Consider the following 16,240-nt stretch of genomic DNA (forward strand, 5'->3'; position numbering starts at 1 on the left):
AAGATCATGGTAATGATTCAGGTATTAACAAATCTATCAGAAGAAATTACTAATTATTTGGATCCATATTCAAATGTGAAGATCATGATAACTCTGTAGTAATGAACAAAAAAACTGTTGTCGTTTTTCTAAGTTTCTGGATAGTAAAACTTTAGATGAATTTAGTAACACTTAAGTCATTACTAGTGGGTTACCATGATCTACACTTATAAGAGAATACGGATCCAAATAATTCCTTTGTAGTAACACTTTAGTTATTATTATCCAAAAACCTTATATATAGCTCAAAATCTTACAATGATTTCAGTCATTACAAGGGAGTTATCATGATCTTCACTTTAGAATATGGATCCAAATAATAAGTAATCCCTATAGTTCTTAAAAATTATAATTATATGATTATACTTAAAAGTATTTGGTAATTCTTGGCTCATTACTAATGGGTTACTTTAGAATTAATTACACATTTTGCATCATTCACATTATTATGAACCTGTATATAGTAATTCTTAGTAGTTATTAGGGAGATATGAAAAACATAGTAGTTACTGATTAGCTAATAGTGAAGTACCACTTTAAGCTGAGCGCTATTCCTAAATGATTCATTAATCAGAATTTCTTGTTAGTAAACAGTAGGTATTATAATGTGCATAAGTCATTTGTTCCTGTGTAGTTATTTATTAATGATGGAACCGTATCCTAAAGTGTTACCAAAAAGTCTTATCTGACTTGGTCTTGTTTCTAATCAAAATATCTAAAAGTTCTTAAATAAAGATGCCTTTACAAGATAAGCAAAATGACATTAGATATATAGTCTTGTTTTAAGCTAAATTTAATTTAGTTTTTTTTCTCCCTGGAAACAAGTAAAATTATCTGCCAATGCACTGTAAAAATGTTTCACCCGATTCAACTTAAAAACCTAAGTTCAGCGGCTGCCTTAAGATTTTAAATTAAATCAGCTAAAAACTACAAGTAATTTTAATTTATTACAATAAAAATGAGTTGATTTAAATTTTGAGTTTAAATGACTTAAGTGGATTTAACTTAAAATCTTAAGACAGCTGCTTAACTTATGTTTTTAAGTTGAAACTGGTGAAAACTTTTTACAGTGTGGGGTAAGTAAAATATTCCTAAAACAAGAGTGATTTACTTAACCCACTGTCAGATAATTTTGTTTATTTTAAGAAAATGGCACTTCATTTAGAAACAAGACACAAATACAAAACATGATAAGCTTTTTTTTTTTTTGCTGTGTACTGTAACTGCTTTGATATTTAACCTATTTCCTTTGTCTCCCCTGCTGAAAAAAACAGCATATGCTGGTTAGGTATGTTTTGGTGCTGGGATGCTGGTTTTAGCTGGTATATGCTGGTGCTTTGCTGGTTTATGCTGGTCCTTTGCTGGTTTTTGCTGGTTTATGCTGGTCATGTTGCTGGTTAATGCTGGTCCTTTGCTGGTTTATGCTGGTCATGTTGCTGGTCAAGGACCAGCATAAACCAGCAAAGGACCAGCATTAACCAGCAACATGACCAGCATAAACCAGCAAAAACCAGCAAGGGACCAGCATAAACCAGCAAAGGACCAGCATATACCAGCTAAAACCAGCATCCCAGCACCAAAACATACCTAACCAGCATATGCTGTTTTTTTCAGCAGGGTCAGCATCTCATGTCTGCTAGCTCAACCAGCTACACTCCTACAGTAGACATGCTCTTCTCTAAAATTGAGAGCAGCTAGTAAATGTGCTAATCTTTTCTAGGATTTTCAAGAACAGTGATGGAGTACAATTTTCCCAGGGAGTGCATCCAAAAATATTTTCCATCCAGGAAGTGCTTCACTTTCCCCTTACCAACCGCCCCAGAAAATATGTCTTGCCTGGAGAGCTCAGATCCAGCTGACTTTTCCTCTGAATTCCTGAAGGCCACAGATAATTTCTGCAAGTTTGTCTTTCATAACAGCCATGTGAAGAGGCTGAAAGATGGATACATGCTCACTGGAAGAGGTGATTCAAATGTTTGTATGTGCATACAGAAAACTATCAATACCTTAATCAATAACTCTGTGTTTAATTTATTTATTTCTCTGAAGCTCTGGGTCATCTGGCAAAAATGTATGTGGAAACCATCTCCAGTGGTTCTGTGCCATGTCTGGAGAACGCTGTGATCGCCATGGCAATGATTGAGAATGAGGCTGCGGTGAAGGAGAGTCTTCAGGTTTACCAAAGTGGAATGGAGAAACTGAAGGAGTCCTTCCCTCTGAAATTGAAGGATGTGTCACCAGAACACCAACACTTTAGCAACATGGCAACACAAGCCTTCATGAGATGTTCCTTCAGGGACACTGATGGGCAGTACCTGAAATCTCTAGAGGTAGGCAGTGTCAGTTCATTTAGGATGATGGTGAATCACTGACTCAGTAACTGTGGGCAACCAGCTGATGAAAAATAAATTGTTGTTTCTGTTTTATAATAATAAATTATTGATTACATCTGTAATTCATTTCTGTAATTACATTTATAACTATGATGTTGACCAATCGTTTACCCTTTAACCCAACCTTAACCCTACCCATACCAACAAACCTGTCCCTAACATACCCATGATTAAATATTTATTTTCCTCCAAGTACGAGATACTGAATGAGTCGCTTTGTGAAACAGCCAATCAGAGCAGAGCTCATCATTATAATTCATGAACCTTCTGAATAGTGTAATATGCGAGCATTTCATTCTAGGGACAAATCCCTAGACCTAGACCTGTAAAACCGTTTCTGGAGAATTTTTGCCCTTTCATGTGCCATATACCTTTTATGTAGATATCAGAGAACAATTAACATACTGTATCAATGCTTTCAATGGCACCTTTACGAGATGTTACACACAGCTGAAATGGCATCTGATTCATAATAAAATGTCTCAGGCTATGCATGTAATCCCTTAGAGCACGCTATGGGTAATATCTCTGGCCTGACTGGTGTCTGATGCTGGAGTTTAAATGCTTGGCATTGGCTGTTGAAAGCTGTTAAAAGGACACTTGTAGAACACATGATCCATTTATTGTCTGAGGGATGCATGCACAGGAATACCTGAACCATGACAAGGGAATACAGTGTCCTTTCCCTCTTTTAAGGTAAACATGGTTACATGCATAACCCGAGACATTCACTTTTAAATGGGAACTTGCACTTAGGTCAGATGGTGTGGGAGATAGCACATCATCAGCATTCAGCAGCTCGTATACGTTTCTGCTACTGATTTGCTACATTATGTTTTAGGAAAATATCAATAAACTCTTTGATGGATACCTGTACCAAAACGAGCAAGCTTCAAAGAGACGATGTGAGGATCTCCTGTCATCCCTCTCTGCACCAATGATGGAAAAGCTTGGGCAGGGCTTCTATGCCAAATCTGGTGGCTATGATCTCTTCTGCAATGATCTGGAGGACATTGTAAAGAAATATAACAGCCAGACCAATAAAGAAGTCAAGGTTATGCCCTTATTCACAACACCACAAGACATGACCACTCCTACCATTATCATTTTTACCACATAATATTATTATTTTTTTTTTTCTGTACATGTGTATGTCAATAGGCTGAAGAGGTCCTAGAGGAGTTCCTGAAGCAGAAGTCTCTGGATTCTAAATACATTCTGCAGGATGACAAGAAACTGACTGAGGAGGAGAAAAACATTAAAGGCATGCATTTTAAGTAATAAAACCCCAATTTCCCTGTTTGCAAATTCTTATTAGGTTACTTGAGAAAAAAATGTGCTTTAAGGTTCAGGTACTTGTCAGAGTGTTTCTGCTCATGAAGGACTCAGAGACATGGACAGGGTGATGTAACCGCCAAACACGGCTACAAGTAGCACCAAATGGTAGAAGCAGTTTCAGGGTCCAGGAATAGTTTTACCTTCAGAGCACAAATAATCTTATTCAGAAAACATCTTTAGTCCAGGGTTTAGGTTCCAGAGGGGCTACTTATGCTACTATTATTGCAAATAAAGATCAGTGTGATAAAGACCAATACTTGTAACTTTACAGTTTTAAAGTAAAACACAACCTTTAAATATATCATGATTTGTGTGTTTTCTCTGTCTTTAAAGAATCTGTTTTCTTCTTCCTTTTTATGTTAATAAATGAGCAGAGGAAAAAGAGAAAGCAGTCCTTATGGTGCAGGAAATCAAAGCCAAAGAGGTGAAGCTGCGACAACTAGAAGAGAAGTTGGAAACAGAGAGACAGATTAATGAAGAGAGGATGAAGCAGATGAAGGAGAAGATGGAAGAAGAGATCAGGCTTCAGGTAGAGGATGCTGAGCGTGCCATGAAGAGTAAACTGAGGGAGCAGGCTGTTCTGCTGGAGAAGGGCTTTAAGAACAAGGCAGACATGATGAGACAAGAGATTGAAGAGTTCAAGAGACGGAGCGCTGAAGCTGAAACTAACAGAGCTAAAGAGTTGGCACTGATGTTAGAAAACTCCAACAAGAGACATGAGGAAACCATCGCTATGGTGATGGAGCAGCAACGACAACAAATGATGGCCCTACAGAATAGGAAAGCCCTCTCTTTAGATGCTTGTTTAATCTCATGAAATGCCTTGACTCTGTTATCATCATTAAACAGGAAATTATAAATTTCACTTCAAAAGCTGGTTTGACTAGTCTGCCTATGGATTTTATCCATCATTATAACATGTTTATTTGATATTGCTAATTAATTATAAAATAAATTATTCATGTGTTATTACTCATTTCTCTGACTGGTCAGTCGCACCATCCAGTGGTTAATGATCGCTTGATAGCAACTGGTAAAACTAATAATACACCTCTGGGTACCTGAAACATGGTTTCTGTATCATACAACAACAAACACAGACACTGTCGACTTCATAAAGGCATCAACCTAAATAGTTAAATTTAGTAGTAATTGTTAAATGGCAAACAAACAAAATGATGTTAACTGAAATGTGAGATTACGGTTGTAACGGTATGAGATTTTCACGGTATAATAAATGAAAATTTAACAACTTTTGCTGCACTACAGAGGAATACTTAGTTAAAACGTGAACAAACATGATATTCTTTAAATAATGTTTAGTTAAATTGATTACTGTAAAGAACAGTATTACTTTTGTTATTGCTTGTTATTACTTTTAAAGTGCTCCTTTTATGCTATTTTAAAGGTTGTTAATATTGTTTTGAGTCTCCGAAAACGGGATTACATGTATGCAAGGTCAAAAACACTTTAGTTCCCTTCCAGAGGGAACTCTACGCTGCGTCCTGGTGGACACTATGGGAAATGCCTTCAGCGTGACCGTATCTGAAGCTCTTATAGAACAACGACAATGAATTTGACATTGGCCGGCGCCAGCCTATGACATCCTCACAAGGCGCCTGCCAGTATAAAAGGGGTGCATGTGAATACATCAACCATCTTTTTGTCCTTCAGACTGACCTTGTTCTAGGCGTGAGGAGAACGATGATGATGATTGTTATGTGTTTGGTTGAGAGCAGGCATGCTCTGTTCTTGAGAGTGCAGAGCGCGTTCATTGTGAGAGTTTCTCTCTAAGGAAACTCCTGGGTCCCGTTGCAGCCTCGGTTGCACGGAGAACGAGCCCGAGGTGGTTACAGATGACCCCTGGGTTTTTCCAACTCCACTCCAGACAGCACTATTTATAGGATCGATTGTCGCTAGGCTTCCTCTCATCTAGACAGTCTTCTTATAGTAGACTCCACTCTCCTGAGAAACTCCACTTAGGTGTTTCTATTGCTTAGGTTCTTTGAGCCTCATGAATCACCTCCAGTGTTGAGTGTAGTTTGGTCTCTGACCTCCACTCCTGAAGTTCCCCGCAAGCACAGAGTGTTGCCAGGCTTCTTCTAGTTTAGAGAGTCTTTCTGGAGCCTCCGCTCTCCAGAACCCCCGCTTAGTATGAACACTTAACCCTCTGGGGCCGGCTGTGTCACCGGCGATACGAGCTCATTTTTTTATAGATCAGCGCAAAAGACACTAAAAATGCTCTGTAGGTTTTAGTCATACAAATTAGAGATATACATCATTGGAAACTGTAAAGTGTGTACTTATATTTGTGCACACTCACAAGAACAGCAGAAAGTTGTGCTTTTTTATTTAGAATAAAGAAAACAAACAGGGTGATTTCTGTTTTCTCTGTCTCTGCAAACTGCTTTTAGAAATGTGTCACTTAAATCATTCAAACTTGGTGAATACTCAGCACACAAACAGAAAAGTGGTATCTACTGAAAGCTTGATATTTATGCTTTTAAACGAAGTAAGTTTTATCAAAAACAAATAATCTGTGATAAATTAATCTATATGAAACCAAGGAGATGTCTAGTCTATCCAGTTCCAACTAATTATCTCTAATGTGACCGCGCCCACTAGCGAAATCTCTTTTGCTATGCAAATTTGCCAATTAGCCAAGGACCGGAGTATCTGTACGCGAGGAAACTCCCACATCACCGCAACATGACTTCAAGTTCATCTTGGTTACAGTTTGTTTCTGAATGAAGACATGCTGTGAGGAATAAGACTTATATTTACTACGATCATAAGAAGGACATGATGCGACACAAACCCAGCAGGAGGAGGCATTTACATGAGTAAGTCTTACTTTCATTTTACTACTAACTTTCGCTGTTATTTACTTTGACAAAACATGTACACATTTTACTAGTTAGACTTATTCCAAACTAAAATTCCTGACTTTATCAAATGAAACATTATGAAGTACGTTTGATTGCATGCATCTCTCACGATGCCAGGATATTTATAATGTTCTAGAAAAACGATGTGGTTATGACTGTGAGATGCATTTATGACATATCTTTATGACTGTAGAATCATACTTTATTTATTTATTTTATAACAGTAGGGTGTAAAAGTAACATGAGTGCTTACACTGAATGTGTGTTTACATCACGTTTATTATTAATATAGTGCTAAACGATAATTATTAGTTACTCAGATATTACATGTCCTTTTTTACATTAGTACAAATTCTAGAGTATAGACTGTATTCTGACAGATGATCCTGATATGATTTTTGATTTGTTTTGTTTTTGCAGTGATCTCAAACCTGCTCAAAAGGTGAATCCTGCCCTCTTTCCCTTGAGTCCCTTGAAACTGTTTTCCTCTGAGAGCACTACAAAACTTGAGATGTTCAACTACACTGATATTCAAGTGTAAAACAAGTTTTTGACTTTTTTTGTATTTTTTTGAGGGCACGCAAAATAGCAGGTAAGATTTACTTGTTTCATTTGTTGAACAGAATTCAGAAGAAGTTTTCAGAAATGCCACAAAGTCTGTGCACTTATGTGTGGTTAGATGAGGGAGCTCAATAATGTGTCTTTGACCTTCATTATGTATGTTTTGTTTATACAGTGATAGTAAATAAAATAAAAATAATCTAAAACTCCATTCTCTGAATCTTCTCACATTGTTTCCTTACCTGCTATAGTCAAGTCAGTCATTGATGGGGCCATTAGGGAGGGCTCTTTTGTCTCTCAGGTGTGAATTGCTAAATATTCATGGGTCATTGCCACACCTATGAATAATCCCTTTCGATCACAAAACATGTTTTATAAAAATTTACATCAATATATTGTTTTCTCTGAACGAGTGAACGAGATGATTTTCACATCATTTGGTTGAAAGAATTCTAGCCTACGACATCCAATTATCTAAAGTCTTGTAAAGAAATGTCCTGTATGTGCTTCATGGCCTTATTTCAGTGACTTCAAAACTTTAGATTTTCAATAACCACGCATAAACATAGTTTTCTCAAAAACAAACACACAAACATGCACATTAATGTTGCTTGCATATTATTGTAGCCCAATATGTGCTGATTACAATGTAATCTGACTTTAACCATTCATATGTTAAGATACTGAAAAAAGCACAAATGTCAGGGCATGTCAAAACCCCTTCGGGGGGCCCCAAAACACCTCAGACCCCAGAGGGTTAAGGGTAAGCTTCACTACTATCTCTAGCGGTGAGTGTAGTTAGGCCTACTCTCGCTTAGAAGAATCAAGCCTCCACCCCTTGGAGTTCCGTGCTTGGGTAGCCAAGCTAGCTGTGACGTCGGCCATGGGCGTAAATTTCATTTGACAGTAGGGGGGGACAATAAATTTAAAATTTCTCATGAGCAATTTTTGAAGGGGACACAAAATAATACAGTCAAATTGTACTTATAAAGATACACAACAATAAAAACAAGGAATTAAAAAAAGGTTTAAAAATTTGTTTAAAGTGAGGTCAGTTTGGACGTAACACAGTGCTCATTTAGTAAATGAAGAGCTAAATGAAATTCCTTACACTCGTGACGGGCGGGTCTCGAACCCGGGTCTCCGGCTAGGGAGGCGGACGCACTAACAAGGAGGCTAAAAACTGCACCCACTAACATTGCACGCTAGTTTATCTCTTGAGATCAGGGGAGTGAAGTTGACCTGCACAGCACCTATTAGCTGGCCTCTGTTAAACAATATTCTAACTGTGGCCGTTAATGTTAAGTTAACATTATGCCAAGTCGTCACAAATAAAACAATGCATGGGAAACGGCTTTGGCGTCTTAGTTGCAGTGCATTATGCATAAAAAGCTATGGTAAACAAGCTAACGTTAACTAGATAAGTAATATTTTAAATGGCTAATATAGCAGAGTCATGGAAAATTACATCGGTAATCAGCATTTTTACCGCAACTAATTTATGAATGAGTCTGCATCAACTACATTAAAGAGAATCGCTTTGTTTAAAGTTAATAAAATACCCTACTTACTGGAGTTCAACATTAATTGAGCCGCAGCCACACACCTGACTCGTGTGTAGAGCAGGCAGTGGGCCAAACCACTGTGAGGAATGGGAGGGGGAACTCAACTGTTTCTAAATGCATTTTTTGTGTTTTTTTTTTCTACTTACACGAGTATTTTAGGTATACATACATATATTTTTCACAATAGAGATTGCGATTTTTTTTAAATAATTTTTTTAGAGGGGGGGACAACCCTCGGATAGGGGGGGACATGTCCCCCCCGTCCCCCCCCGGGATTTACGCCCATGACGTCGGCATAAACGATTCTCGCTGTTAGTGGGGAGTGATGCTCCTTCTTGACTCATCTATCAGTCAGTTGGTCAATATGTAACCCTGGTTCCCTTAGGACAGGGAACGAGACGCTGCGTCTCGTAGCCATGCTTCGGGCCCCACTTACGTCTCCGTCAGAAAAAAAGATAGTTGATGTATTCACAAGCACCCCTTTTATACTGGTAGGCACCTTGTGATGATGTTATTGGCTGCCAATGTCGAAGTCATTGTCATTGTTCTATAAGAGCTTCAGAAACGGTCACGCTGAAGGTAGTTCCAATAGTGTCCACCAGGACGCAGCGTTTCATCCCCTGTCCTCAGGGAACCAGGGTTACATACGTAACCTAGATGTTTTCTCCAAAATTAGTTATAATTTCTCTTCATTTCTAAATTGTTTTTAAATGACTCCCAAGCGAACATCCGTTCAGGTCCGCAGTAAGTCCGCTGGTGGACGTTCGAAGGACGTCCTGATTTGGTCCTATTTGTAACGTTCGCTTGCGGACGTTTTGGGGACATCCGAGTTTGGTCCGCTTTGGAACCAGATGATGGAACTAAGGATGATGTCAGGTGGCAGGGTGTTTTCTGGTTCAGTGGTTGTGTTGATGGAGAACTGGCAGGAGAGGGCATCTGCCTTAACATTCTTGGTACCTGGACAAGAGAGAGCTCGGACTCTGGACGGCGCTCTTGAGGAGCAGGCTCTGGAATGCCCTGTAGAGGAGCGGGCTCTGGACGGCGCTCTTGAGGAGCGGGCTCTGGACAGCGCTCTTGAGGAGCGGGCTCTGGACGGCCCTGTAGAGGAGCGGGCTCTGGACGGTGCTCTTGAGGAGCGAGCTCTGGAGGCACGGATACTGGAAGGCTGGGCGGAACCAGCGGAAGTTCAGGAAGGCTGGGAGGAACAAGCGGAGGTTCAGGAAGGCTGGGTGGAACCATCAGAGGTTCAGGAATGCTGGACGGGACAAGCGGAGTCTCTGGAAATCAGGGCGGAACCAGCTGAGATCCAGGAGAGAGGATTTGCCATGTCCATCATGTTAGTAATCTCCATCTTGTCCGGAGACTCAGGTTTGGCAATCATTTTGGCTGGGAACTCAGGAATTAAGGCCATCTCGGCCAGGAGCTCAAGAATGGAGGTCATCTCGGCCCGGATATTTAGGAATGGGGGCCATCTCGGCCGAGAAATCAGGAACAGCGGCCATCTTGGCCAGAAAATCAGGAACAGCGGCCACCTTGGCTGGGAAATCAGGAACAGTGGCCATCCTGGCTGGAAAATCAGGAACAACGGCCATCTTGGCCGGGAAATCAGGAACAGTGGCCCTCTTGGCCAGGAAATCAGAACAGTGGCCATCTTGGCCAGGAAATCAGGAACAGCGGTCATATTGGCCCGGGAATTTAGGAACGGCAGCCACCTTGCGTGGTGACACTGGCGATGCAGCTGTCTTGCATACAGACTCGGGCGTTGCAGCCATCTTGCGTGCAGACTCAGACGTTGCAGCCATTTTGCATACAGATTCGGGCGTTGCAGCCATCTTGCAAACAGACTCGGCCACCTTGCGTGCAGACTTGGGCATAGCAGCCACCGTGTGTGCAGACACTAGCATTCCAGCCATCTTGCGTGCAGACAATGGCATTGCAGCCATCTTGCATGCAGATTCGGGCATTGCAGCCATCTTCCGTGCAGATTGAGCGGCCGCTGGTGGTACTGGACTGAGGGCGACTATGGCGCTTTGGAGGATCTTAGGACGTTTGGGGCAAGGCAGGCGGTCTGAGATGTTTGATCGGTATGTGGCAATTCTTGGGTTTGGGTGAGCTGGCGCGATGTGGGGAGTTTCTGAGGGGGCTGGACGATACATCTGATTCACATTCTCCATTTGTTCTACCTCGAAATTAGAGCAGTTTAAATAAAGAATGATATTGATTAAATTAATCAGCGTATAAACGTGATCAGGGATATCGCACCGGATTGTATCTTTGTCCTGCCCCGACAAAAACACGATGCCGAGAGTGGAATCGGGCCAGCTCACCAGATGGTACAGCTCAATGAAATCTGCCACATACCGTTCCAACTCTCGTCCGCCTTGGAACATACTCCATAGCCGTCCCCCAGCCGTCATATTTTGGTCGGTCATTCTGTTACGTTGTTGTGCTGGTTTGACGGAACGGGAGACTGTATTCTAACAAACGTGCTTTTAATACAAGTCTTCAAGAACAAAAACACAGGGAAATCCACACACATAAACCATACCAACATTAATGACCGACAAAGGACTAGAACTCAAAAAAACAAACTTATAAAGGTAAACTAATTGTCACGATTTGGTAAGTGAGGACCCAAACGCAGAATGAACAGTTTGACAGTTTATTGACTGGACAGGGCAAACAAGAGGAAGGGCAGACAGTCGCACACACGGGCCTGGGAACACACAACTAGGGAAGACAGGCAGGATGTGAATGGAGAGGCAGGTGCAACCCCAAAGAGAGTCCCGGCGGCCGGAAGCAGCAACCAGGGGGAACTCCGGAGGCCGAGCAGGATCAGACAAACACACAAATGACAAGACAACAAAAGACAGGCACACGAAAAAAGAAAAGCCTCAAAAACTAAGACTGGGGAAGAGCTAGGTAAAACCCAAAAAGATTATCAAAAAGAATAGAAAACCAAATCAGAAGGAAAACAAAAAGAAATAAAAAGCTAGAATTTAAACAAAAGACCGGAAGAGCTAGGTAAAAATAAAGATGATCAAAAAGACTACAAACAATATCAAAAGGCTAGAAATAAATCTAGAAATAAAATAAAAGACAGGATGATCTTTGTAAAACAACAAAAAGAGATGATCAAAAAGACTAGAAGGATCAAATCAAAAGGACAAAAGAAATAATATTACTTCCAAAAATTACTTCAAGAGAAACAAGAAAGTGAGAAGGGGAAAAAACTAAGGCAAAGAACTGAACTAGTTCAACGGAGAAAAAACACTGACGGCAATCTAGAACTGGACAAGTAGTTTAAACTCACAAAACGAACCAGCAAAGACAAGAGGGAAAGAGCACAATATAAAGGGAGGAAATGACATGAGGATCAGGTGAGTACAATTAGACAAACGAGAAGAACAGGTGACGACACTCAAACAAACCAGGATTAAACAAGAGGGCGTGGAAAAGGGAAACAAGGAGGTGGGGCAACAGGAGCACATGGCAGACATAAACAAAGACACAGCCATGTGCTGACACACAATACAAACAAGGAAACATTAAACATAGACAAGACAGACAAGGCTGTCAGTGCAGGATCATGACACTAATCAAGCGACACAGGTAAAACAGATGACACTAAACAAGGACTAAACCACGTATTACCAAACTGACGGGGGAAGACAGAGGAAGAAACCAAATGAGAAACAGAACAAAACCAAGGTAGACAAGGATACATGTAACAATTACAAACCATCAATTTTAACTAATAAAACCATTACCAAATGGTTTCCATTACGTAGTGTGTTTTGGAACATATTCCAATAAAATTTAGTCGTTTGTATTGGTTTCCATTAGAGATTTGTATTGGTGTTGATCTGCACATTTTTAATGGTTTCCATTAGATTTGTACTGGTTTTGATCTGCACATATTTAATGGTTTCCATTGCAGTCAGGTACACAGGCAGCCATTAAAACCTGCTGTTAATGTTAATTATAACATCACAATTATACATTGGTTTTTGTACTTATTGTTGAAAGAAACACCCTCAAGAACATTTATTTTGATAAACTGTTGCCATAACAACTGTAACCTAAAATCATAACCAGTTAATATTTCAAAGATCTGCATATACCACCAGGTTGTGTTTTTCCAAAGTAAATCCATCAACCATGCACAATTAACCCTCTAGGGTCTGAGGGTGTTTTGGGGCCCCGAGTAAGTTTTGACATGCTCTGACATTTGTGGGGTTTTTTTTCCAGTATCATAAAAACATATTAATGGCTAAGATCTGATTACATTGTAATTAGCACACATTGGGCTTCAATAATATGTAAGCAACATGAATGTACATGTAATGTTTGTGTTTTTAAGAAAACAACGTTCATGCGTGGTTAGTAAAAAACTTCTCAGGTTATGTAAGTAACCCTAGTTCCCTAAAGGCTCCCTAAAAAAAGTTCCCTAAAAACGCTATGGGAACCCATACGTCACCGACCAGCAGTGTTGGGCACATACCTTTAAAAAAGTAATTAGTTATAGTTACTAGTTACTTCTCACAAATAGTAACTGAGTTAGTAACTGAGTTACATCATTATAAAAGTAACTAATTACCAGTCAAAGTAATTATTGCGTTACTTAAAAAATCTAATTAGTATAACTGTAAAATAAATATAAAACATTGTACACTAATCTACACTAGTTTAATGTTGTTGTGGGACAACGTGAAAGACAACTATCAGATTCAACATATTATTATAAATATTATCATTACTATAGTGGAACAATAAAGCACAAATAAAGATGGTTTAGAACTTTAAATATCGTTATCACCTGCGTTCTAAGCCACTAATTTTGTGAAGGCATGTGACGATGTGAGGTGCCTCATTTTAGAATTACTTGTCACAGACGCAGAGAGACTCTTTTTTTCCTGCATAAGTTGCACGTTACATAAATATTTTTGCCTTTCACCTCAGCGAGGGAAAAGTATGCTTATACTTCCAGTTTTCAAAAGCTACCTTTGAACTTGTTGGACTTGCCATCGTTGTGACTCCTGGATGTCGGTGTGTGCGACTAAACGTGCGCGTGCTTGTGTGTGAACACCCGCACTACTCTGCCTCTGATTGGCAAACAATGGAAATTTACTCAATGTAAGCCAATCATCGCGTTCTAAGTTACACCACGTTTACAGCCACACCAATCATCATCACTGGTTATGTGTCCCGCCTCAGCCCCGAACATACAAAAACACCTCAGAGAAAGAGAGGTCCTATGGCTGAGAAAGACGCTGCTCGCATGAAAACCGCTTCAGTGTTCTCAGTTATAGCAACGCGCATTTTATTGTCAGTAACGGTAACGGCGTTGTAACGGAAGAAAGAGTAATTCGTTTGATTACTCGTTACTGAAAAAAGTATCGCCGTTAGTAACGCCGTTTATTTATAGCGCCGTTATACCCATCACTGCCGACCAGGAAGCTTAAAAGCACATACAGTGAGAGCAGCGCTAGCTTTCTGGAAGCAATAAGCACTGCAGGGATGCCGGTAGTATGGCCTTGAGATGCAGAATCTCGTTTCCTTCAGGGAACTAGGGTTACATACATAACCTGAGACGTTCCCTTCCAGGTAACTCGAGTTGCGTCAAAATCGCTATGGAACAAGAATGCACAAGCCGCCATACTGAGGAAACGTCCCTGCCAGATTAGGGCTAGGGAACGAAGGAGCCAGGAGAGGCTCGAAGATCTAGGCCATAGTTCCTAGTAAAGGTTATGGGGGGTGGACCAACCCACCACGTTGCAAATATCCTGGATGGAAAGACCTGTTAGAAGGGCTTTAGAGGCAGACATACTTCTAGTCGAGTGAGCCTTGACTCCCAATGGTGAGGGGAGACCAAAGGACTCGAAAGGAAAATGGCATCCACAATCCACCGGCTTATGGAAGGCTTGGCAGTCGGATAACCTCTCCTCGGAGGGCCGTAGCAGGCCATAAGTTGGTCAGCCTTCCTCCACAGGACAGTTCTGTGGACGTACTGGACACATACAATTAAGCTTCTGCTGGCCGGGCTCCCGGAAGGGCGTGGTGCAACGGTGGGGACCTTGGGCTGGTGTCCCGCCTTGGGATACAAGAAAGCTTTGGCCATACCTGCCGCAAATTCAAGAAAGATAGGGGCTACGGAGAGGGCCTGAAGGTCCCCAACCCTCTTAAGAGAAGTGATTGCTAAGAGCAGAGAAGTCTGAAGGGTAAGAAGACGATCGGAGATCTCTTTCAAAGGTTCAAAAGGAGGCTTTCACAGGGCCTCTAACACCACAGCCAGGTCCCACGTAGGGACGCGAGAGCCTACTGGAGGCCTCAACCTCAATGCACCACAGAGGAAACGTGTAACCAATGGCTGTCTGCCCAATGAAGTGCCACCAAGAGGGGCGTGGTAAGCAGCTATGGCTGCCATGGAGACCTTCAAGGTGGAATGGGTAAACCCGGCGGAGAGACAGGCCTGTAAGAACTCCAGCATTTTACCAACTGGGCAGTTAACTGGGTCAAACAGGCGGTCTCCGCACCAAGAAGTGAAGAGCCTCCACTTCAGGGCGTACAGTTTCCTCATGGAGGGAGCTCTGGACTGGACGATGGTCTCGACAACCTCAGTTGAGAAACTGGAAGCTATGAACTGTGCCCCATCAGGGGCCACACGCATAACTTCCACAGCTCCGGGAGCAGAGCGATCAGGTGGAAGGTATACAGACGTAGCCTCGGCCATGTATGTACCATGGCATCCAGTCCCAGAGGAGCTTTTGTGCGGAGGATATTTCGCATTCTCTTGTGTCGCGAAGAGGTCCGCCTGAGCCTGGCCAAACACTCTCCAGATCTGATTCACTACTAAAGGGTGAAGCAACCATTCCCCAGGCCTCGGCCCCTGCCTCGACAGGATGTCTGCCCCCAAGTTGAGATGCCCAGGGATGTGAACTGCTCTCAGCGAGAGGAGTTTCCCCTGGGCCCACACAAGGATCTGGTGCACCAGCTTGTATAAGGGGTGCAAACGCAGACCTCCTTGGTGGTTGATGTAAGAGACCGCCGCTGTGTTGTCGGTGCGCATCAACACATGGTGGCCTCTTAGGTCTGGGAGAAAATGTCTCAGAGCCTTAGACACTGCCAACATCTCCAGGCAATTGATGTGCTAAGTGAGATGATGACCCCTCCACATGTCTAAGGCATGAAAGCATCACCACATGACCTTGATCATGCAAAGTGGGTTTCCCTCTGTAAGAACCCCTTGGTTTAGAGCCACCACTGTAGGGGTCTCATGTACAGTGGGCCAAAAGGACGTTGGACGCAGCTGCCATGAGAGCCAGCAGTTTCTGGAACCGCTTTACAGTGAGTGACCAGTCTTCTTTTACTCTCACGACCTCTTAGAGGATTGACTCTACACAAGCAGGAGATATACGTTGCTGCATCGTGGATGAATCCCACTCCACACCCAGAT

The 16,240-nt window shown here is 41.6% G+C and overlaps 1 protein-coding gene across 1 annotated transcript in view; it reads left to right on the plus strand.

Annotated features, from left to right (window-relative positions):
* The window catches only part of LOC141333945 (uncharacterized), a 140,862-nt gene that overhangs the window by 51,529 nt on the left and 73,093 nt on the right, over positions 1-16,240 (plus strand). Inside the window, exon 4 of the mRNA XM_073839095.1 lies at positions 3,028-3,034. Coding sequence (XP_073695196.1) covers positions 3,028-3,034 — 7 coding nt within the window. The remainder of the gene's footprint in view (positions 1-3,027; positions 3,035-16,240) is intronic.

Source organism: Garra rufa, chromosome 4, assembly GCF_049309525.1.
Source record: "Garra rufa chromosome 4, GarRuf1.0, whole genome shotgun sequence".
Lineage (NCBI taxonomy): Eukaryota > Metazoa > Chordata > Actinopteri > Cypriniformes > Cyprinidae > Garra > Garra rufa.